The sequence below is a fragment of the Danio rerio genome, chromosome 16 (genome assembly GCF_049306965.1).
Source record: "Danio rerio strain Tuebingen ecotype United States chromosome 16, GRCz12tu, whole genome shotgun sequence".
NCBI classification, from domain to species: Eukaryota; Metazoa; Chordata; class Actinopteri; order Cypriniformes; family Danionidae; genus Danio; species Danio rerio.
The window spans coordinates 46,025,267-46,049,664 of record NC_133191.1 but is presented as its reverse complement, the minus strand read 5'-3'; the positions used below and the strand labels follow the sequence as shown (position 1 = coordinate 46,049,664).

Genomic DNA, 24,398 nt, shown 5'->3' with positions numbered 1-24,398 from the left:
TTTAAGTAATAACTTTATAAGTTATTTTATGTCCTGTCTTTTCTTTTTCTTTTTGTCCAGTTTAAAGACCCACTCATCCTGTTGCTGCTGTCGTCCGCTGTTATTAGTGTGCTGATGCGACAGTTTGACGATGCCGTCAGTATCACCGTGGTAAGTTCCTGCTCACTCTTATCTGTTAGATTTTGTATTTTCTTGCAATTCCCGGATCGGTCCATTAATGCTTGTTTTTTTCCTTTTACAGGCCATTATTATCGTTGTTACAGTTGCCTTTGTACAGGTAAATCCTACAAACACTGATGACGTTAACCAATTTTACCGTACTTAGTATGAGTAGCTGCAAACCTCAGAGTATACACCATTTTTTAACATTTTTTAAGTATAAATGACTCTAGTGAGAGTTTAAGAGTGCTGGACATTAGCTGTGTTCTGATTCATTTCAGGAATACCGCTCAGAAAAATCCCTGGAGGAGCTTGGTAAACTTGTGCCTCCAGAATGCCATTGGTAAGCATTATCTATAGAGCTTAAGTGCTTTACCCTCCAAAGATCTGAAAGCTGTCATAGATTTATGTCATAAACAATTATTAGAATTATCAGAATTGGATCAGGCTTTAAGGGATAGTCCACCCAAAAATGAAAATTGTCATCATTTAATCAGCCCTTCACCTGTTGCAAACCTGTTTGACTTGTTTTGTGGAACACAAAAGACATTTTGAAAAATGCTGAAACCTGTAACCATTTACTTTCCATTCGTACTTCCATTTCCATTTCTTCAAAATATATTCTTATGTTTTGTATATATCAATATACAGTTGAAGTCAGAATTATTAAACCCCTTGTTTATTTTTTTCCCCAATTTCTGTTTAATGAAGAGAAGATTTTTTAACACATTTCTAAACATAAAAGATTTAATAATTCATTTCTAATAACTGATTTATTTTATCTTTGCCATGATGACAGTAAATAATATTTGACTAGATATTTTCAAGACACTTCTATACAGCTTAAAGTGAGTTTTAAAGGCTTAACTGGGTTAATTAGGTTAACTAGGCAGGTTAGGGTAATTAGCCAAGTTATCATACAATGATGGTTTGTTCTGTAGACCAGGGGTTCCCAAACTTTTCAGCCAGCGACCCCCAAAATGACAATGCCAGTGACTCGCGACCCCCAATATCCTCTCAGGTTGTTATATATACAGTGGTTATAAATGCATATAAATGCATTTAATATAATGTAATTACCCCAGGGGTCACTTTCCAATAGAACTAGTAACTATAAGCTACTATAGTAACTATATAGTAACTATAAAGCATATAGTAACTATAGACAACAATTTTTTTTCTCTTGAGTGGGTTTTGGATAACCTATGGTAATTCTTATGGTTTAAAAAAAAAAAAAAGATTTTTTGAAATCACCAGGCGACCCCCCCCTTGATTGTCCCACGACCCCTCAGGGGGTCCCGACCCCCACTTTGAGAACCACTGCTGTAGACTATCAAAATTTGTTCAAAGTTTGCTTAAAGGGGCTTATAATTTGTTCTTAAAATGGTGTTAAAAAAATAAAAAGTGCTTTATTCTAGATGAAATAAAACAAATAAGACTTTCTCCAAAAAAAATATATATATTATCAGACATGCTGTGAAATTTTCCTTGCTCTGTTAAACATTATTTGGGAAATATTTAAAAAAGAAAAAAATTCAAAGGGGGCTAATAATTCTGACTTCAACTGTATATTGTGTTCTCATAACTAGACTCACACGGGGAATCATTGTGTCTATTCATTTACTTGTAAAAATTTGTCTAAATTAATATTTATTCAGTTTTTTATTAATTTCAGTAAAAATATCAACTAATGTGAGTGTTAACTCGATTTAACTACAAAGCAGTGTGTAAAGTGATATTTTCTGTCTTTTAGTAGAAATATTATTTTAGAGACTTGCTTTGTTTACCAAAAAAATGGATCTAGATGGATTTGCATTGTAAACATATTAAGTTTTTAGTTATGATACTCCCAAAATAATTAAGCATAAATCTGCAGATTTTTTCCCTAAAATTCTAAGCAGAAATATCTAAAAATGTCTGCAGATTCTGTGTATAACTCATTAATGATTGGAACCACTTGAGTGTGAGTAAATAGTGAGCAATTTCACATTTTTAGTTTAGCAATTTCTTTAAAATATAAATCACACATCAATTATTCTTTGTAAAATATGCGTTCAAATGTTGGAGTCAGTAGAGCAATTCCAGCTTTATGGTGACACTTGCAGTAAAATCTCAAAGCACAAATTCATGGAGAGAGTATATGTTAACATTGTATTGAAATGTCTGTTTATATTTTCCAAAAGGACTAACCACAGAGTTATAGGGTCAGAAAAATATCAATCTGTAATTTTTTATTTTTTTAAATATTTTAAATGAGGAAAATAAACATGCGTTATGGATGTGGCCAAAAAGGTCTGCGAGTTTTTAGTTTTAACATACTTTGTAGCAATTCAATGAATTCAACTGTAATAGCCAAAAGAAATGATGCTAATCAAAAGGATAAGAGTTGGCTAACGTTAGAACAAAAATTACAGATTTTATTTTATTTGACGTTTTCTCGTATTTATGAGGGAAAAGCTTCATTATGGATGCAACATCTCTCCATTATGGATGTGACAGATGTGAAATTTCCACATGTGTGATTTTATTAAATCACATATAATTGTTTGAAAACATTAATGGGGACATTGAGTATTTTTAAAGCTCTGAAAAATACTTGCTTTCACAAAAAAACGCAGAACCGGTTTTGCTATTTTGGCGAAAACTTAATTTTTTTATGGCAAGGTTGACATTTGCATGGAATTGCTCAGTAATATTATTTTATAAAGTAAGTTTCTCATTCTCACAGTTAAAAATTGCATTTTAAGTTATTGTTTTTCGTTATAATCTGTTTTGAAATATTAAAAGTAGAATTTAGCCAATATTTCATTTAGTAGAAAACACACTATTCACTATATTACTTAAATGTCCAAGCAAAGGTGATTTTGAGTATTCTTATAGAAATGATTATTATTATTAACTATAATGCTTTGTATCGTTGCTTTTAGTAGGTAGGTCGATTTATTTGTCCCCTCAGGGAAATTGATTTGCGGCATTACCTGCATCACACCGAACAACAGGACAAAGACAACATTTTCACATTCAACAGTTTATAAAAAAATAGATCAATAAAAATAAATAGAATAAAACACAGTAAACTGCTTAAAACCTTTAATCAATAAAGATGATTTATTGGATATTTCCCCCAAAAATGAAAACTCTGTCAACATTTACTAACCCTGAAGTGGTTCCAAACCAGTTTGAGTTTTTTCTTCTATTGGACAAAAAGAAGATGTTTTAAAGAATGTTGGAAACCTGTAAGCACACACATTTTGAAGATCAGTTTCCTCTCTATGTAAATAAACACACATATTATTCTACTGTGATATTCATAATTCACAACAAAATGGTTGTATTTTCTCTGAAATCCGCTTTCTTTTTATTCTTAGTACATTTTAAAAAGCTTTTCAGTTATTTTATTCATCATCATATATTCTTTCTTTCTTTTTCTAAGTTAATTTTGCATTTGTGAGGGCCATCTGTGGCTGTATTCACTTAAAGTATATTTTCCACATCTTTACAGCCAACAAATGCATAAAAGGCAGTCCTTCAGCTGACATATGGAGGTTGAGAACAGTAGCTGTAATTTCCACTTCAAACACATAAAGACTCATATTTGCACTTCAAAACCGGGTCGTGCTACAGGCTTAAGCCCTGTTCTCCATTCTCAGACATCATTAAACTACATTCAGCATGTATCACTATATGCTTCCATGCTTTTCTCTGTCACTCTTTCTAACCTAGCAGTTTTTTTGTGAAAAAGCAAATGTATTAGCGGTACATTCACAAAATAATTTCATCTCTACGTAGCCTGCAGGACATACATTTCAAGGAGTGCCTCATGAATTGACTGGCCTAATTTCAAACAGTTTAATGCTTTGTTGCCCTCTTTATTTCACATTCTGTCTTTTCTCATCTCTCGCTGTACTCCAGTATTCGAGAAGGACATCTGGAGCACCTGCTGGCACGAGAGCTTGTACCTGGAGACACCGTCTGTCTGTCAGTCGGAGAGAGGGTCCCAGCTGACCTGCGCCTTTTCGAGGTGTGAATGAATATAGATGCATAGCAATATCTCTCTTTTTCTCTTTCTCCTTTTGTCTTTGTGCAAATACTGCACAACAATGAACAACAGATCGAATTTAGGTTTGTAGCTACATCTGGAGCAGTTCTTTCACTGTCCGTTGTCCCTGTTTAATAATATATTACCACTGGAAGTACCAGAATTCTGTGACTGCTAGTCATTCTGACTATTCTCATGAAAGATGTCATACTGTCACATCATATTTACTTTCAAAGCTTCTATTGGGATGTTAGAATTAAGCTTTGAATGTTTGTCTTCATAATCAAGTCATTAACCTAAAAATACAATCTTTTTGATAATAGCCTATAAATGTGTACAAGTTACTAGAGCACTCTTGAAAGTGCACACCTCATTTTTTCTGGCATGCTGGACAGCAGGTTTATTTTAAACGCACTGAATATATTGTTTTGAAGGACATGTATGAAATAAAGTTATGTTTTCACTATCAGAAGGTTCATTTTTGTTAGCAGGACATTGCTAAGCAACAGAGACACGCATTTACAAGGGCAAGGCAGTGGTGAACACTTAAATGCAATTTGACTGCTTTGGTAATTCAAGGTAAAAATACTCAGAACTCGTTTGTGTTTTGTAATTGTAATTTTTAAAAAGGTTAGAAATAATATTCACACATTTAGGAAAAATCAGGGTATTATAGTTATATGGGTTTTATTATAAGTAACAGGGTTCATTTGGTCATGGAAAACCTGGAAAAGTCATGGAGTTTTGAAAGCATTTTTCAGGCCTGGAAAAGTTTTGGAAAAACAAAAATCCCCACAAAGTTTTGGAAAGGTCATGGAAATTAGATATTTACTTTTTAATTAGGTAATTAGTCTTTACTTCTTTTCTGTCTTTGGCCAAAAACATGGTCTCGTATTATGAATGCTGCTTAAACATTCATTCATTCATTCATTCATTCATTCATTCATTCATTCATTCATTTTCCTTTGGATTAGTCTCAATTTCAGAGGTGGCACAGCGGGAAATGAACCACCATGTGTAAGCATTATCTAAATACATTTTAAAAACAATAGATATATAAAAAATAAATTCAAACTAAATGGATTTGTTTTGTGTTTTGTGATATATATTGTAATGAATTTGGTCGTTTTTGCATTGTTTTTCTTATTATTTACGATGTGCATATATACAGACATTCCATGAGTCATTAGGTCATGAAAATATACTTGAAAGTCCTGGAAAAGTCATGGACAAATCATGGTATTTTAGTAGTTATGAATGTGTATGAACCCTCAAGTAAATGGCAAAACTTAAAAATATCGACTGTAAAAATACATGAAATGAAAAAAATAAAACAGTATTCTGATATTATAATTTGGTCATATTGTGATTATGTAAATATAAGGTAAAATAATTTTCTTTATCCTTGCCAGTTTGTAGAAACACAATTTACTGTAACTGATTGTTAAAGCAAAAGTAAATTTGAGTTATATCTGATGAATTCTTATGAAGTTATGAGAAAACAAAAATGAAAGTGAACTTATCATTTACTCATTGTTATGTGGTTTCAAACATTTGAGTTTCTTTATTCTGTTGAACACAAAATATGAAATTTGAAGCAGGCTGGTAGCTGGCATCTACTGTCTTCCATATACACTTTTTGTTGTAGAAGTCAATGCGTGTGAGCGACCAGGGTTTTTCATAGTGTGTGTTTTTTTTTTGTGTGTTCAACAGAAGAAAGAAAGTTTGACACATGTTACAGTATAAGCAGTAGACTAATCACAAATTTTATAATTATTTAAAAAATATTTTTGTTTTAAGTCCATGATCTACTGTTGCATCTATGCATTTTCTTGAGAAATCTTGTGAACGTTTTCTTATTTCCACACTCCAGACTCAATTGCAGACCTCAGTTGCAACCTGCCACAGCAAATGAGATTAGTCCTCTCTATGTCCACTTTTAAATTCACGTTTTAAAAGTAGTGTTTTACAATTTTTCGTTTTGTAAAGGAACACTCTTCTGCGGTTATATTGTGTATGCAGTGATATTATCTAGTTATGCGGGTGGGAATTTCTAGTGCTGCATAATATCATTGTGCTTAGTAAAGCTGTGGTACAACAGCAAAGTCCCCTGATTATTATGTCATAATGAGAGTATTCTTTCTAGACATATCGACCTAGAAAATAGCAACTTTTCATTTTCTTAGCCTTAGTGCATGATGCAACAACAGAACAGTTTTTTTTTTTTTGGAGCGAGATGCTAATGGTCTAATCTGATTCAATGATTTATGATGATGATGATAATGAAAAAAGCCTTTATTTGTCACATACACTTTTACATGTAGCGAAATTGGACCCCTCCGACCATACACAAACATCACACATTTCGGGGGAAGACATGTCAGTTGAGAGGTAGCTTTTAGAAAGAGGAAAGAAGCCTCTTTCAGACTCTCCTTGAAGTAAGGCAGTGTGATATCATTCGGGGAAAAGCCCCAGCAACAAGTGCATAGAGGTAGACATGACATCGCAACAGGGGATGTGGAGATAGTCGAATGTAAGTAACAGCGACTGATCCAGCCGCTAAAGAGCGCTGGTCACAGACCCACGCTGGGGGTGATAAGCATGCAGTATGAAGGCGTGGGATATGGGGGGAGGCAGTGATTAGGCTAACCTAAACTAAAAGTGCTCCCACCAGACCTGAAAATCGGCTGAATGGATTTCAAAATGGTAAAACTCAGCTATTTAACTCAAGGAGAATTGTAAAATGAGCCTATTTCTAAAATAAGTGGAGTGTTCTTTTAAACTCTTAAGGTATTTGTACACTGATTTCGGGGGTGAGGTGTCTGAATAACACTGTTGAGAACTTGGTTAGTAACTGTACTGTGGTGTTAGTAATCACAGACGAAAATTAGGGATTCAGTGTGCAATAATCTTTACACGGTTGCGGTCAAACACACCATTGACAATACTGCAAGTGGTTTAAGTACTAGTGCCTGAAATAGGAGCTTTGTTCAGATGGCCTGTTGGTGAAGCTGACCCTTCTCTGCCCTGCAGTCCACAGATCTGGCAGTTGACGAGTCCAGTTTGACAGGTGAAACGACCCCCTGCACCAAGACCTCTGCCCCTCAACCGGCTGCCACCAATGGCGATATCGCTTCCCGCAGTAACATTGCCTTCATGGGGACGCTGGTGCGCTGTGGGAAAGCCAAGGTACAGTTTCATCTGATACTTTCCCCCAAACAGAGTTCATTTATAGGCATACGTGTTCCCTACTGCTTAATGTTTGTGTTTTTTGATGTAATTGATGTAAAGAGTTTTGTGTCAATGTTTAAATAAGGTACAATTTCGCTTATTCACTGTGGGAAGACCAAGGTCTTTTTGATTGTTGTTGTTGATATTTGATGAATTAAACCAAATGTACTACCAAACTAACACATTGCTCAGCATAATACACCACATTTTGAAAATGAATATTTTGTATTAATTTCTCAGTGAATATAGGCAATGTATTTTGGTGCATTTAAAGAAAACAGATTTGTTAAACATATATATTTATTCCAATAATATTTTAGTCACCAAATATATTTAGACATGGAAACATAATACAATTAAATTTAAGCTAAATATCGCAAAGAAAAAAAAATACAACCTACAAAATTTCAGCTAAATTTTTCAAGGTTTTAGCTTCTCTCGATTTTTTTTTTCTTTTTTTTTCTTTTTTAAAATTTTATTAAATATTTTTCTATAACATACATTTGGGTGTACTAGTTTTTGGGTTATTATCTTAAGTTATTTTGTTAGATGAGCTCCAGATTTGGCTTCAGTACTGACTAATCTAATGTATATGCACAAATATAACATTGTATAGCTTCCAATTAAAAATATGACTTTAAAAGATAGACTTGTAAGGGCTGTACTAATATATGCTGAGCACTGTACCATAACCATCACAAAACTGAAAGAATATCTATTTTGTTATTTGAGAATTTTGATCTGTTTAAGATGTTTTGATGTTCAAAGTCAAGATTCTTTCTCGACTTTTTTTTGTTTGATTACTTTGATCATTATTGCATTATAGTGTTCATTTATGCAGTTACTAATTTTTAAGATTTCTTCTTAATAAATTTTTTTTGTGTTTGATTAAATCATCGAATAAGACTTGTTTTTTTTTTATTTTAGGGCATTGTCATAGGCACTGGAGAAGATTCAGAATTTGGTGAAGTGTTTAAAATGATGCAAGCGGAAGAGGTAATCAAATACAATATAAAACAATAATATACACTACCAGTCAAAAGTTTGGGGTCAGTTTTTCTTTTTTAATTATCAATTTTATTTAATAATTTAAAATCTAATTATTCTGTTCATCAAGGCAGCATTTAATGAATGCAAAAACAATTGTTAAATTGGTAAATATTTATTAAATATCTATTTTTTCCTTATTGTATGTAGTTTCAAATGAAATTATTACTCCAGTCATTATTGCTTTTATTACTTTTAGCATTAATAATAATAAAAATAATTTATATGGAAGGGCATCTACTGCGTAAAATACTTATGCTGGATAAGTTGACGTTTCCTTCCGCTGTGGCGACCCCTGATTAATAAAGGGACTTAACCAAGAAAATGAATGAATAATTAGTATTAGAGTGATTTCTGAAGGATCATGTGACTCTGAAGACTGGAGTAATGAAGCTGAAAATTCGTCTTCAAAATCACTGGAATAAATAATGAAATTAAATGATAAACTACTTTTGAACAGTTCTTTTGTAGTGCAATAACATTTCATTATTTTACAATTAGTACTGCATTTATGATGAAATAAATGCAGCCTTGGTGAGCAGGAGAAGCTTATTAAAACATTAAAAAATCTTACTGACCCCAAATTATTGACTGGTAAAGCAATACAAGAGGTTTACATCCTTAAAATATCTTTACATAATAATTAAGTGTTTTAACTTGTTTTTAAACAGGCTCCTAAAACCCCATTACAGAAAAGCATGGATTTGCTGGGAAAACAGCTCTCGCTTTATTCCCTGGGGATAATCGGTAGATACCTTGTTAAGACTGTTCAATTATCATTCATTGCATTTGTGTTTAAATCAGTGATGCACACCACCTTATTAAATATGCAAACCCTCGTTTCTGTTCTGTCACACTCTACACTGGCTCTCTGTGGCGGCACTAATATATGTCTCATTTTCAGGGGTGATCATGTTTGTCGGGTGGCTTCAGGGAAAGTACATTCTGGACATGTTCACCATAGGTGTCAGGTATGTCTTTAATCATTGTGTCCAGCACAGAGACTGATTTTCCCAAAAGGCATCTAACTTCTGGTGTGGTGTTGGTTTCGTCATTTCAAGTGTGGTGTCTTTGTTGTTCACTTAAGCCTGGCTGTGGCTGCAATCCCAGAAGGCCTTCCCATCGTGGTGACGGTGACTTTGGCATTAGGAGTAATGAGGATGGTGAAGAAAAGGGCGATCGTTAAGAAATTACCCATAGTGGAGACGCTAAGTATGATCTCTATAAGTTATTATTTATTGATATTTTTTAATTACAACAACTACTACTATCATTATTACTATTTAACATTATTTATTATTATAATTCTTGTTAAAATGTATAATTTATAAATATATTTATATATTATTTATAAAACAATTTTTTTCCTTTAATGCAAGCAGTCAGATAAATAAACTGTACCTTTAATTTGACCTGCTCAAAGAAAGCACTCTTTTTGAATGCATCAATCAAAACTCAAGTACATGCACAGAACAACATGAGCATTTATAGCAAATAAACAAATGTAAATATTATCCCGAATATGAAAAGGTATTAAAGTCTTAATTGTGTTTTTATGAAGTCTTAAATTTTGTTTAATTGTTGCCCAAAGTGTTTGACTCCAAAAAAAAAAAAAGCATACATTTTTATTTTCCCCCTAATATTAAGAACGCCACGCTCGATCCACTAGATTGTTTCGAGCAGGGGGACGTCTGGCCAAGCTTGGCCGTCCAGGTGAGGTGACGTAATTTGCCACAAACACAGGAAGATAATATGACGCTCTCCACATGTAGCCAAACAGACGGCAAAATGGAAAAATGTGAGCTTGCGTAGTCTTGGTTATATAAGATTAAACAATGCCTGAAGCCTGTCGCTGAAAACAATCGCGTAATTTATTCTGTCAAGCTTTGTTTCTTCTAAGCTTATCTGAGTTCTGTTGCATTGTTGTGCTTTATTGATTTATTGAACTACAAATGTTTATTTACAGCTGTTTTATTAAGTTAAAGGCTCGATACTGATTAGAACTTGAAGTGGTGATGAGGTCGTAAAATATTGTGAGAAGGTCTTTAAAAAGTCTTAGAAAATTATTGAAATTACTTTTAGGATTCTTGCATATACCCTGGTAATGATATTGTTGTAATAGCCGAGAGAAGAGATAAAACGTTACCTCAAGAACACACCAGCAGGTCAAAGGGGCCATAGAGAGTGAGAGAGGGCTGTGTTCTGATTTACTTCCCTGGAGTGTTTTAATTACTTGCGGTCTCCTCCCTCGCCATAGTAAGCTACGGCCATACAACGCATAAGTGATAAATGACATCAGTACATAATAACCAGTTATGATTATCACTGAAACGATACTGAAGTGTTCAAGTCTGTGTCGAAGAAACAATTGGTTTTGACACTCCTGATATATATTATATAATATGTGCATATCGTTTTGCTTATATAGACCATTTTGCATAATGCAAACAAAAACAATCGTCCCAACATATTTCCTGTTTTACATTTTTAGCTTCTATAACTCCCAGAATTCAAAAAGAGCCACACATTGATGTTATGACAGCTTTTTTAACATTGAATATGTTAATATGATTGAATTGCCTTTTGTTACAGATATGAAATAGTTTGAAAACAAGCAGAAAATATTAATGGGCCATTGACCTGACCACATTGAAATGATCTATACTTTTATCAGTAGAAAAAGTAGTTTCACATTTTTTGCCTATAATAACTTGGGACTGTAGTATTTTGAAGTCTAAAAGATTTTGGTTCTCAGAATGCAGTTTTATCCTCATTTATCCAATTATAAAAGTGAAAGACATAAACCGGACACATTATTGTTGGCTGTCTTTTATCAAGTGACACTTACTTTTCAGCAAAATCCCATTTAACAGCAGCTCTAACCATTTTCCACACTGTTGTTTCATGACCATCTGTGACCTTCTGAGAACAGATAGATGAAATGTTCACAAAACACTGATCAATGGAATACAAGGACAGTTTGTAAATGATCTGTAATCTATTGTCCAAGCATCTCTCTCTGTTTAACGTTCAGACAAAGACCTTGTGCATTTCCTTCCTGTTTGTCTGCTAGTGCTCGTAGGAGAATAAACAAAAGTCACTTTGGTGGTTTCTCCCCTCAGTGACTTTACATAATCAGTCATATGAGAATCGTTCAGCCCACAGAGTCAAATGACCAGCCACAGTCACTCTCAAAGTGGACACATTAAATCCAAACAGTTTGTGGGTGTCTAAAACATTTAAGGTATTTATGAAATGCTCAATTCTTTAGTTCAAATAATTTTCAAATGTGACCCTAATTTTTCTAGAAATTAGAGAAGGTAAAGGAATAAATAATTTTTGCTTATGTTTCTGTGTATATTGTTAACATCAGAAGTTACTTTAAAAAAGTGATAGATTACAAATTACTGACTACGACTGGAAAATTATAATCTGATTACATTACTAATTAGTTAATGTAAAAAGTAATCAGATTAATAATGGCTTTACTTTAAAGTTACCTTTAAAACATATAAAATATTCCTATAAAAAAGCTAAATAAACTGCAGCTCTTTCAGTGATTTATTATTTACTCAAAAACATTACAATGAGTTGATCACAGCAGCCTGACATAAAGAAATTGTTTGCCCAAAACTTTAAATTCTTTTAATATGTACTTGTTCCTATCCTGTTCTGTCTATGTTTTAACACAATAAGACATTTAGAAGAAAACTGGATACCTGTAACCATTGACATCCACAGTATGCTGTGTTAGTCTGAGGTAATTAGTCTACCGAATATTCCATACATTAGTATGAAGCCGATCAGTCCGTTCTTGCCACGTGACTCACTGTTTTCAACTGGTGCACCTGGCAAATTGAGCGCGGACAATATGTGCAATATGTGAACGCCCCATAAGCAGTTATGCTTCGCTTTTCATTCAGAAGAAACCTTCACTCCCAATCCCGCATGCATGTTTTTTAATTTAGCCTGTTTAGGCTGAGTAGGGCCGCCGTATTTTTGGCGTTGGATGTCCTCCTTGGTGACGAGTATTGTCGTAGAATGCTTTCTGTTTAAGAGCTTGAACAAGTTGCTGGTCGAGTTAAAATCAGTCGAAAGTTCTTTAGAGACTGGACATAGACTGCTTTTCACAGCAATATTTTTTCAGTCAATAAAAATCAAAGTAATGTCTGCATTTCCACTTGAAGAAGCTACAACTCTCATCAGCAACCATTTCAGCTCATGTTCTTCAGCAATTTAAAAGCGCATGCTTATTACTGATGTTGCAGGGGAAAACATGATTTAAACAGCATTTTTTCTTCTAAAAACTATATTAGTAAAGCAAGTAACACAATTACACTGACTTAAGTAACTGTAATCAAATTACACAAATTTAAAATGTAATTTGTTACATTACTTTGTTCCCCCCAAAATATAATTACAGTACAGTAACATTTTACTGTGGATCGCGTTGCACCCAACTCTGGTAATCAGTCATTAGTGTGTGATTGGCATTATTTACAGAACAGAAAAAAAACTGTGTTTGCATGTACAGTAGGTTTAGGCTCAAAGGTATATTTCACTCATGAATTAAAATTGAACTATTTAACTATATTTACCTATTTACTTGCTCTAAAGTGATTTACAAACTGATTTTTTTTTAGTGTATTGAACACAAAACAAGCTATCTTGAGGAAAACGTATAACCATAGACTTCCATAGTAATTGTTTTTCCTACTATGGAAGTCAGTGGTTTGTTTTGGGGTGAACTTTGCCTTTAACTGTTTTCTGAGGCTATAAAAGGCAAGAATATAAAAGGGCTATTTTTCCCCATTCATATTCTCATAGGAATTTATAGGTGTTATAATCATCCATAATCCAAACCAACCTGATGGATCACAGCATTATGTAATTTTCAGCAAAGAAATGTGTAAAAATCTGACAAAAAGACAAAGGTAAAAGACACAAATTCCATGAAGAGATATATAAAGTTTTTTTTAACACTGTAGTTTATCTACTGATTCTCACCATGTTTAAGGTATTGGTCTTTGATTAGTACTTAGAAATCTAATCTTACCCAATACCTACCCGTTACCAAATACCTAATCTATTAATAAGCAGCAAATTAGTAGTTTATTGAGGCAAACTCATAGTTAATGGTTTATTAATAGTTAGTAATGTACATAAAAATAAAGTGGGACCAAACTTTTTCAGTCATTGATAAAAAAAACAGATTCCCTATAGAGAAAATGAGTTTTTACTGTGACACTTCATTGCCCAAGTACCATCAAGAACTATTTTGTAAAGTTTTTAAAATTAATATATAATTTCTCACTGGAAATCTGATTAGATTTTTTAAAAATGTATAATTTCAAATTGATTTTATGTATGTTTTATATAAATGAAAGTTATAGATATTATTAGATAGATATGTTATATTATGAATAAACTAAATTGCCTGTATGTAAGAGTGCGTGTGTGAATGTGAGAGTGTATGGGTGTTTCCCAGTACTGGGTTGTGGTTAGAAGGCCATCCGCTGCCTAAACGTATGCTCAATTGTTATAATAGTTGTTGGTTCATTCCACTGTGGTGACCTCTGATAAATAATGGACTGAGCCAAAGGAAAATGAATATATTAAATAGGTTCAAAGTACTTCCTATTTTTTTCCTTCATGAAAAATAATTATTTAGATTTCTTTGCCAAGTATTATTTTGATATCAGGTCTTATTTGCATTCTCTCTTGAACAATGTGACTGATTTTATGGAAATCAGACTATCTTTGTTGTGTGTATTAACACAGGACACTTGTTCTCTCTCTTCCCCTCCTCAGGCTGCTGTAATGTGATCTGCTCAGATAAAACAGGCACTCTCACTAAAAATGAGATGACAGTCACTCATCTGTTCACCTCTGATGGCCAGCACGCTGAGGTAAGAGTCCTGAAAAGCCAATAAGGGGGACATGACACTAGAACTTGTGATTTATTTTTATTTTTTTATTATTATTTTTTTTTACTTTTTTATTTTATTTTTATTTTTTTTGCCACGAAACTATACCCGAATTCACTTACAAAGTGTGATCTGGGTGTCAGATCATCCATAATAACAGTTAACACATCTATAATAAGACATTGATGTGGACCTCTGTTCATGTATAAATTGGTCTCAAAGCATTTTTTTACGTGCCATTCTTGTAGTTTTTGTTTTGTTTCTAGTCCAAATTCTCAAAACAAGAAACATTTTCTAGACAAACAAACGCTATTGTCGTGATTTTTAGAAAAAATGAGTTACAATAAAGTGAGTTTTTTTTATTAAAACAAGCAAAATAATCTGCTAATGGTGTGAGCAAAATAATCTTATGTCAAAAGCAAAATGAGATTATATTTCTTACTCCATTGGGACATTATTTTGTTCATTTTAAGGAAAAACTCACTTCATTTTTACACATCATTTCTAAAACCAGACTATTTTTTTTGCTTGTCTGGAAAATACTTCTTGATTTAGGGATTGTTAGATATTTGGACTAGAAAGCAATTTTTGCAGTGTCACTTTCCTGAAAAACGGGACTAACAACTTCTAGCAGAGAAAATTAGTGTCTTATTTCCACTTGCATTCATCAGAAATTGGCTCATTTTGAAGTTTTGCTGTACACTTGTGGCAAATAAACGCACATGCTGTTGTGTAGGTGCTTGGAAAATTAAACAAAACTTTCAAAATCCAAAGTGCAAAATTAATGATTTGGCTTCACACATAATCAAGAATTTAATGTTCTTAAAACAGAGGTGCTATGAAGGTGGATCTACTGCTATGAGAATATTTGCTTGGAAATTGAGGAAGAAAACAGCAAAAAACACAATTCACAGAATTGGAGACCCAAAAACCAAAATAATAAGAAGCAAACTAAATTCAATTCAGGAAACTTTTAAAGAATTTTATAAAACCTTTTATTCTAGGGTGGAAATGTGACACAAATCGACACTTACTTGAATTCCTTGGAATTATCTACATTAAATGAAGAACAAAATAGAAGAATGACCATTGACATAGTCGAGGAGGAATTAAAAATGGCAATTAATAGACTTAAACCAGGCAAATCACTTGGATCAGATGGCTATATGACAGAATGGATTAAGGAGTTTAGAAGTCAACTAATTTCTGTCATACTTTCTATATTTAATTGGGTTCTAAAAAAAAGACAAAAATTCTACCTTGCTGGAAGGAGGCAATAATATCAGCCATACCAAAAAAAGGCAAGGGTCAAATGGTATGTGGGTCTTCAGACCAATATTTGTTCTTAAAGTGGACTATAGAATATTTACTTCCATCATGTCAAAGCACATGAAAGAATATATGCTTATGCTGATACATAATGATCAGACAGGTTTTATAAGACAACAGCAAACACACTACACATAATGACCCATATACAAAATAAACATTGAATTAATTATCATAAGTATTGAGGCTGAAAAAGCATTTGACTCAGTTAATTTGCATTTTCCTCGACACAGCATTTGTCAGATTTGGTTTTAATGATACAAAACCTAAAGTGCAGATGTGCACTTGAACACATTTGCACTTTGAAAAATCGCCTCACTGCAAGAAGGTCACTGGTTTGAGCCTTGGCTGGGTCAGTTGTAATTTTTGTGTGGAGTTTACATGTTCTCCGCATGTTAGCGTGGGTTTCCTCTGTGTGCTCCGGTTAACCCTACAGTCCAAAGACGTGTGCTATAGGTGAAATTATAGGTGAAATAATGGGACTAAGCCGAAAAGAAAATGAATGAATGACTATATTTCCCTCAAAAATATTGGGCAGCACTGTTTGGGCACCAACTCGTTTTAGAAAGCAGCTTTTACAAATCTTAAAACTTTTTTAATAAAAAAGGGTTACTCTGTATTTTAATTAAACAAATCTTGCTTTAGTGACCGTAAGAGACTCTAAAAGATCTATATAATTATTAGCCACCTTAAGAATAATATATTTTTTGATTGTATAGAGATCAAACTACTGTTAAACTACCAATAACTTGCCTAATTAACCTTACTTGGTTCACAGAATAACCTAAAGTCTTAATTGAAATACTATCAATAATCTATATCAATAGTAGAATAATCTTGCAAAACAAGTTGTAAAATATTATTTAGAAATTAGTTATTAAAATTATTGGTAAAAAATGTGTTGAAAAAATCTCTATTAAGAGAAGGATTAAGCATTAAGCAGAACTTAGGAAAATAACGTTTTGAACTCAAGTATAATCCTCAAACTTTGAGCAGTGAAAGAATGAATTGTACAGCCTTCAGGTTTCATTTGTCCTGTAGCCATTACCACAGTACATGATCTGAAGTGTTAATAACTGCAGAGTTTCATCAGCCAGACTGATCTAAAGAGCAGCATCTCTGAGGAACATGAGGAGCGTTTCAAAAATCTGATGGTTTCGGTCTTGAATTCATTGTGCTATACTAAATAAGGTTGGTCCTCCCTGTTAGCTGCGTTCAATTCAAGTTTTCTTGTAAATCGCTTTTCACTATAATTATTGTTCCAAAGCAGCTTGACAAAAGGTTCATGTTATTACATTACATTACAGGGAAATTGAAGATCGAGTTTCTCACTTTTTAAATCTAGTAGGTCGTTCCACCCAGACCCATTACTTCATGTTTTTGAATTTCACTTCCCTGTAGGATTCAAACAGAGACTGCTGTCAAAAGACTCCTAAATGTCATCTAGCATCAGTATTCAAGTCTTGTGTGGCATAGAGTTTGAGTGTTTATCAAAGTTTGTAATAACTTAATTCAGAAGAACTTTATTTTGACTGATATTGATATTGCCAGCTGTTTTATAAGCTTATCCCTTAAAATACCTTACTAAAACAGAGCACTATTTATGATTAACCACCTTTTCTATCCGCTTGTTAAGTCGTGATATATTGGTGAAGTATGAAATACTGTTTCCATGTCCAGGCCGCTACTCATTTGATTTGAGAAATTATTTGTGTATGACCACTATATCATATCACACATTAAAGAGAATTTTCAATAAAATCTTGGTGGACTTGCTACATCACAGGCACCAATATTTTAACAATTATAAAAAATTATGTTCTGGCCAACTGATATTAGGCATATATTGGGTGATTTTCAAAATTATTGCATCCATTTGTAAATGTTTAATATTACCCTTTGATGAGCCTCCCCATACAGTTTCATATGGCGCTTGGACCCGGAAGCCGCTTCGCTTGATGTCTCACTTTACAAGTGGATTGGCTTTGATGGTGCCACAAAGAAGCCATCCATGAAAACTTTTGATTACACAAGAGGTTTATTAAAGTGGGAGTTCTTTAGATTATTGTTTGTCACACGAAATAAGTGGTTATTTTCAGAACTGATCACTGAAAGGGTCTTTGCAGAAGAAAAAATGGCTTTTTATGGCATCACAACTTTTGTTTTTCTGAGAATGTAAAGTCCTATCCTACATTTTATTCACACATTAAATAGCATTTGTCAGGTTGTAAAATGTTTGAGACGTAGATTTCATTCTATTAAGTGATCATATCAATTTTTAGGTTTAAAAAATAATTAGTCAACATTAAATAAAATCCATGATCACAATTCATGTAACATTTTATTTATTGAATCTGCTTAAAGTTCTATTCCAAATGCAATGAACATGAATTGGTCAGTATGATGTAAACACAATTGTAAAAATATTTCTAATATCTCAATATTTCTAAGCATTATTTTTTTCTAAATTCTTAGTTTTGCAACATATCAACATTCACTTTTAGATGTTTACTCAAAAAAACAAATCCAATCCAAAATGGCTACAGTGGTCCCCAGTTATAATAATAATAATAATGCCTTTTATTTTTAGGCGCCTTTCAAAGCACTCAAGGACACCTTACTGCAGATCACAAGCACATGTAAAAATATATGCAGTAAAAATAACAATCAACATTATATTAGACCAGCAAATCAATAAAAGCTATCCTAAACAAAAGCTTTTATCTGAGTTTTAAAAGTGGAAACAGAGTTCACCTGGCAAATGTGCAAAGGCAGGGAATTCCATAACTTTGGTGCTGTACAACCAAAAGCCCTGCCACCAAATGACTTCATCTTAAAGTTTGGAACAGATAACAGTTCAGCAGAAGGTTTTTCGTTAATCGGCGGGAGTTACATTCTAAAAATAGCCTGCAATAGGTGAAATCTGTAAATAGTCCACTTCATTTTTAACAATCATTATAGATGTTTTAAGGTTGTAAAACCCCTCACATCACGGTTTTCAGATAACGTTAAGCATTAACATTTTCACACTTTTCTCTTTTGTTTAAACACTCATGTAACTTCTACATTCTTTGAGCTTGTCCAGAAGTGCAACTTTTTGTGCGATGGTTAGCATCTTCCTCTGCTTTTTGAGTGCTACTGTGGGTGCATCATTATGGGGTTTGTTGGGGAGAAATCTTGCAAACATACAGTACAGCACTTCAAAGTCGCACTACTAGTGATCGAAGATTCATGTAAACTTTGCAAGCTGAACACATTCTGTACTGTACAGGAGACACAGCATGGAGTAGATTGATTGACAATGGTCTACACAGCCAATCAGGATGCAGAACACAATGCACTAATCAGGACGCTGAACACAATACGCTGTAAATAAAGCATGTTGAATTGCACTAAACAATTAGCGAAACTGCAAGACCGTGAATGTTGATATGGTGAAGGACCACTGTATTTAATTTACAATTTGTTTGAAGGAAGATGCACAGCAGACAGGCTGATTGCCAATGCTAATTGACTCTCTGCCAGCAGGAGGCACTTATGGTTGCCAGTAATACTGGTATTTACCATAACAGCTTTAATCAAAGCAGCGCTGAACTCTCAAACGGTTCTTTTCCAGGCATTATAAAAAATTCTAAATGCAAATAACTGAGACTTTTCTCAAGACAGTCTTTAAAAAATGCAAATAAAAAAAACTGCCTTCATATTAAAACACTTGCTGTGTTTAGCGGAAACGTGCAGTGTTCATGTTTGTTTAACAAAGTCAAAACCTTTTAGAAAATGTTTATGTCATGGTTAGTTTTGATATTAAGGCAGGCGGTCACAAATAATTCAGTGTATGGAAAACTCCACCATTGACAATGTTATCTGGTACTTGTCTGCATTGTTGGTGTCTCTTGATAATTAGCTTTAAATATGGCACTTCTCAAAGCTGCAAATGCACTTTCAATTTGACTGGCATTAAGATTTCTTTGTCATTTCTTTGACAGGTCACTGGCATCGGGTACAATAACTCTGGAGAGATTTTAATGGATGGAGAAGTGGTGCATGGCATCTCCAACACCTCCATCAGCAAGATCGTGGAGGTAAGGCTGAGCAGAAAACATCATGAAATGCAGAGTCACTCTGCTACTCCTAATAATGTGGCCCTATTTGTTCGGTTTCTGCAATTCTGTAGGTTGGCTGTGTGTGCAATGATGCCATGATCAGACACAATACTCTGATGGGTCGTCCCACAGAAGGCGCGCTCATCGCACTGGCTATGAAGGTACATTATGGTGCCGTTTGGCATGATAAGCTGTTATTGGTGCTCTTTAGTGATACTACATACAAATCCTGTATCGTAACTAATCCCAAACAGTGTTGTTGGACATGCCTGTTGGCCCTACCCACCTGTCAAGACACGAGGCAGCAGCCTGTGGAAATAAATGCCTGGCTGCCTGTCACCTTGTGCTCACCTCATTTTGGCAAACAGAGCGTTCGAAACAGTTCTTCTCGCTCATGCTAATTAAGATGAGCAGACAAGCTTTCACACCCCATAGAACAGGTTTCTGTGGCAACAGCATCTCCCCTGAGGGCCCCGGTTGTGTTAACGTCTGGTACACTAATAACATTGTTTTCACCACAGGGACATTTACATAGGGATTAAACTGAGAAAAATGTCATGCAAATCCACAGATGAAAGCATCTCGATTTTTATGTTTCTCAAGAAAATAAGAGTGGGTCTCGTTTGTGCAAGACCATGATACTAAGAAATGAATTGAGGTGAAAGCATTTCGTAATCGTCATTTAAGCTTTTGGGGGCTACAGTTACAGTGAAATGTACATTACATTTTTACCCAATTTAGTTGAGGCATCCCCTTGCTTCAGTTTCAGCAACAACTTTGGTTGATCGCATATTAACCTTATTTATATGCCTGCATATATATATATTTTTTTTATTTACCATAGAATGGAAATCTGAATATACCTAAACACAGATGAGAATGAAATTCTGTAAGCTTAAAAAAATAATCCTCATTGTCCTGTAAATCTTTCAAGTGCAAAAGCCTGATGAAAAACCGGCCAATCACACACCCCAGACTGTGTTTGATTGACCACAATGTTTTCTTTTTTGTTTTATTTTTCCCTCAAATCCTTTTTAATATATTTTAACATTTTCATGTGCCAGATATAGCATAAACCAACAAGCAAACAAATGAACAAACTAAACAAAAGGCTTCTCAGTATTTTACATCAGAATACACTATCACCTCTTTTACTGATCTTCTAGTAAACATTTCCAAATCCACCATCTTTTAGAAACAACATCACAGGTCGCCTAACACTATCAAAAATTATGAATTTATTTCTTAACACATTCGTTTTTTTTTTCCATTGACATGTTTGTTACCATCTCTTTCAACTAACGGCCGATATTTGGTGCACGTATACTTTTCCAATTTAAAGAAATAAGCCATTTCGCTTGCAGAATACATTTATTCATAAATATATGCTCCGTCTTTATTAACTTAACTCCTTGGGATATAAATAAAAAATAATAATTAAAGGACACATTGGTATACAAGCGTCAAAAATCTTTTCTATTATTTCTTTCAAGTTGTGTATTCCTTTACATTCCCATATACAGTGATACAACGTTACTTCAAGGTCTCTGCATCTCAAGCACCTCAAGCTCCACTTGCACCCCATGTTCTCGTCACTCCCTATTTGCGTGCGCAAGTCGCACAGCTTGATTGGAAATAACAAACTTACACCCTAAGCGTATTGAGATTCCTTTCAAGGCGCGTACTCACCAGCTGTCATGCGCGTACTCACCAGCCACGTTTTAATAAAACTATAGTGCTTTATACCAAACTTTTTTTTTTTTTTTTTTTTTATAGTTATTGACATTGGTGTACAGTCAATAAATACTGATACCGTTTTTGTCGCCCAGCAAACAAAACCAATTCTGGGGATTTTTTTTTTTTACCTGCTTAAGACGCATACTGCAGCTACTATGCAGATATAAGAAAACAATTTGACATATTGAATCTATACACTCTGCCACCTTTAAATCTATTCACTATATTATCAGTTTCTTTGAGATCAGATTAGTCTTTCATTGAAGGATTCAGATGAGCGGAGTGTGCAACACAATGTGCATTTATTTTCTGTTTGTCCGCATTTAATAGATGGGTTTGGAGGGACTGCAGCATGAGTTTGTGAGACTGGAGGAGATACCCTTCACTTCAGAGCAGAAGTGGATGGCTGTCCGGGTTGTTCATCGCACTCAGAGGGTAAGCCTGGTCACATGACACAAAACATACACATGATACAAGGTAACAAGCTGACATTTACTTGGAAGCATCACAGTGGTACACAAATGCCATCCACAGTATTCATCTCACCGGTTCACTTTTTACAGAGCAATCCAAGGGCTTCAGGTGTGAAACACTATTGTGACTAGTGGCTCACATTGAACTGTTTAAAACTGGCAGACATGACTTGTCAAAAGATGATTTCTGTTTCAAATAAATAATTTAAAAGAAATTGAAATATGACAGTAGGTTTAAAAACTTGTTAAAGAATCCTAAACAAATAGCATGGATTTCCTAAAAATATTAAGCATCACTATTTTGAACTTTAAAGTCCGTATGAACCGGAAGCTGTGACCAGTTTTTATTTTTTCATATTGTGACACTTCCCAGAGAAACAGAAGATAAAATGAGAAAGTGGTGGGCGTGGCTTGTTTATTCTTCTGCAAGCTGATTGGATGTAGTAAAGTAGGCATTTCATTCAGAAATATTGGGAAAATAGTTTGGGGAGAGTTATTACAACCCAACAGACTCCTCCACCTCACCATTTCTGTTGCTTATCACAGCACTGTGAAAGCAGACAAAATAATAAAAAATATTTGATGAAATAATTCAAACCTTGCTTAAGTGAGCATAAGGAGTCCTTTAAAGAGAAGAAATCGCATCAGCCAGAATGTTGAATTGGGGCAAAAATGTATTGTTGAGCCTATCAAGTGTCATTTGTCCTGAAGCCATTAGTGCTATACGTGATTTTAAGTGTTAATAGCTGCAGTTTCATCAGCCCAACTGATCTAAAGAAAAGCCTCTTGGTTTCTCTCTGAGGAACGCGAGGAGTGTCTATAAAGCCTGAAGGTTTCAGAGCACAGTCCTGAATTCATTGTGATGCAATAAATCTTTTAAGAAGTCGATTGTAGAGTATTGAGTTTCTCATTTTCAAGTTAGTTAGTTAATGCTTTTTTAAACTCAAGTTTACTTATATATTGCTGTTCATTATGATTACTGTCAAAGCAGCTTTAGTAAATGTGCATGTTATTACATTATTAGCAAACCAAAGCAGAAAAAAGTATAGGTGTTGTGTATATTGTTGTGTACTTTTTAGAAGAATTGATGTCTGTATATAATATCTGTTGTCTGTGATATATCTATGATATCTATGTATACAACACAGAAGTTTATCAGAATATTTTATTTAAATTTTGATCGGCATTAAGTAATCATTTCATTTTAATTGTTTGTGTAAAAAATGATATTTTATTAAGTAAAATTTTTCTGTTAATGATGGTGGATCATTGTTTCACCCATATTTTATTTTATGTTATTTACTATAAATTTTATATATTATTATATTATATATTTTATTTAAAGTTGGAGGATAACTTTATAAAATGATTTGTAAATTCAATTTGATGTGGACACCCAATGCAGCACCTCATGCTTATTCATTCACAAAGACGCATTAGTCTGTCTTTGAAAACATCAGTTTAAGATTTTTCTACCCCTTTAAAGGTCCCGTAAAGGGCTTTGAAATGTGAATTTTTTATTTAACGTTTGACGTAATCTCAACTGAAAAACGAAAAGAAGGTGGGACATAGTGCAGCTTTTCCTCTTGTAAAAACTGGCAATAGCATTTTGTTTGTCACAGCTCTGCCAGTGACGGGTTGAGCTCAAGTGCGTCAAATGAAAAGCAAATGAGAAGTGTCTTGAAGGGGGTGGGGCATGTGAGATACTAGAGAGCGTTTGATTCGTCAAGATTTTATGAGATGACATTAAAAAAAAAAAAACGTTTTATCTATTTCATGGAATTGACAAGTTTTATGTTTATATTGGTTTTATATCTTCTAAACACAAATTTTGCCACTGTTTTGTACCACACCTGCGTATAGACATACCTGAAGACTAACATACTGATACTAACATCTAAAAAAACTTTATTTTAATTTCACTGCACCTTTAATGTCATGTAACAAACGGCTACTTTACATATGAATAAGACATTTCCTTTGTAAATAAGCAGTACTTTGTCAAAATAACCTGCAAAGTTATTCTGGTAGTTAACTAATTGTGTTTTCTTGCATTTACACAGGATAAGCCTGGCTTGTTTTATGTAAAGGGCGCCTATGAGCAGGTCATCCGCTTCTGTACATCCTACAACAGCAAAGGCGTCACTATGCCTCTGAACAATCAGCAGAGAGACTTCTACCAACAGCAGAAGAGCTACATGGGCTCTGGCGGTCTTAGAGGTAAATATTTGTCATTATATTAGTCAAGAAATGACCACTTTAATTCTGCAGCGATGCATTAAAATGTTCAAATCCAGCATTAAAGACTTTATCCACCTTTTTTGTCGATGACTACTGTGGTTCGAGTTATAGT

At 33.9% G+C, this 24,398-nt stretch overlaps 1 protein-coding gene across 4 annotated transcripts in view; it reads left to right on the top strand.

Moving 5' to 3' along the window:
• Window positions 1-24,398, top strand: part of atp2c1 (ATPase secretory pathway Ca2+ transporting 1) — an 83,416-nt gene that overhangs the window by 39,223 nt on the left and 19,795 nt on the right. For all 4 annotated transcript variants that reach the window (XM_073926529.1, XM_003200239.7, XM_073926530.1 and 1 more), the window contains exons 4-17: window positions 61-150; window positions 242-277; window positions 441-502; window positions 4,072-4,180; window positions 7,232-7,387; window positions 8,357-8,425; window positions 9,148-9,223; window positions 9,381-9,447; window positions 9,564-9,688; window positions 14,288-14,385; window positions 19,719-19,814; window positions 19,907-19,996; window positions 21,903-22,007; window positions 24,109-24,265. In XM_073926529.1, coding sequence (XP_073782630.1) covers window positions 61-150; window positions 242-277; window positions 441-502; window positions 4,072-4,180; window positions 7,232-7,387; window positions 8,357-8,425; window positions 9,148-9,223; window positions 9,381-9,447; window positions 9,564-9,688; window positions 14,288-14,385; window positions 19,719-19,814; window positions 19,907-19,996; window positions 21,903-22,007; window positions 24,109-24,265 — 1,336 coding nt within the window. The remainder of the gene's footprint in view (window positions 1-60; window positions 151-241; window positions 278-440; window positions 503-4,071; window positions 4,181-7,231; window positions 7,388-8,356; window positions 8,426-9,147; window positions 9,224-9,380; window positions 9,448-9,563; window positions 9,689-14,287; window positions 14,386-19,718; window positions 19,815-19,906; window positions 19,997-21,902; window positions 22,008-24,108; window positions 24,266-24,398) is intronic.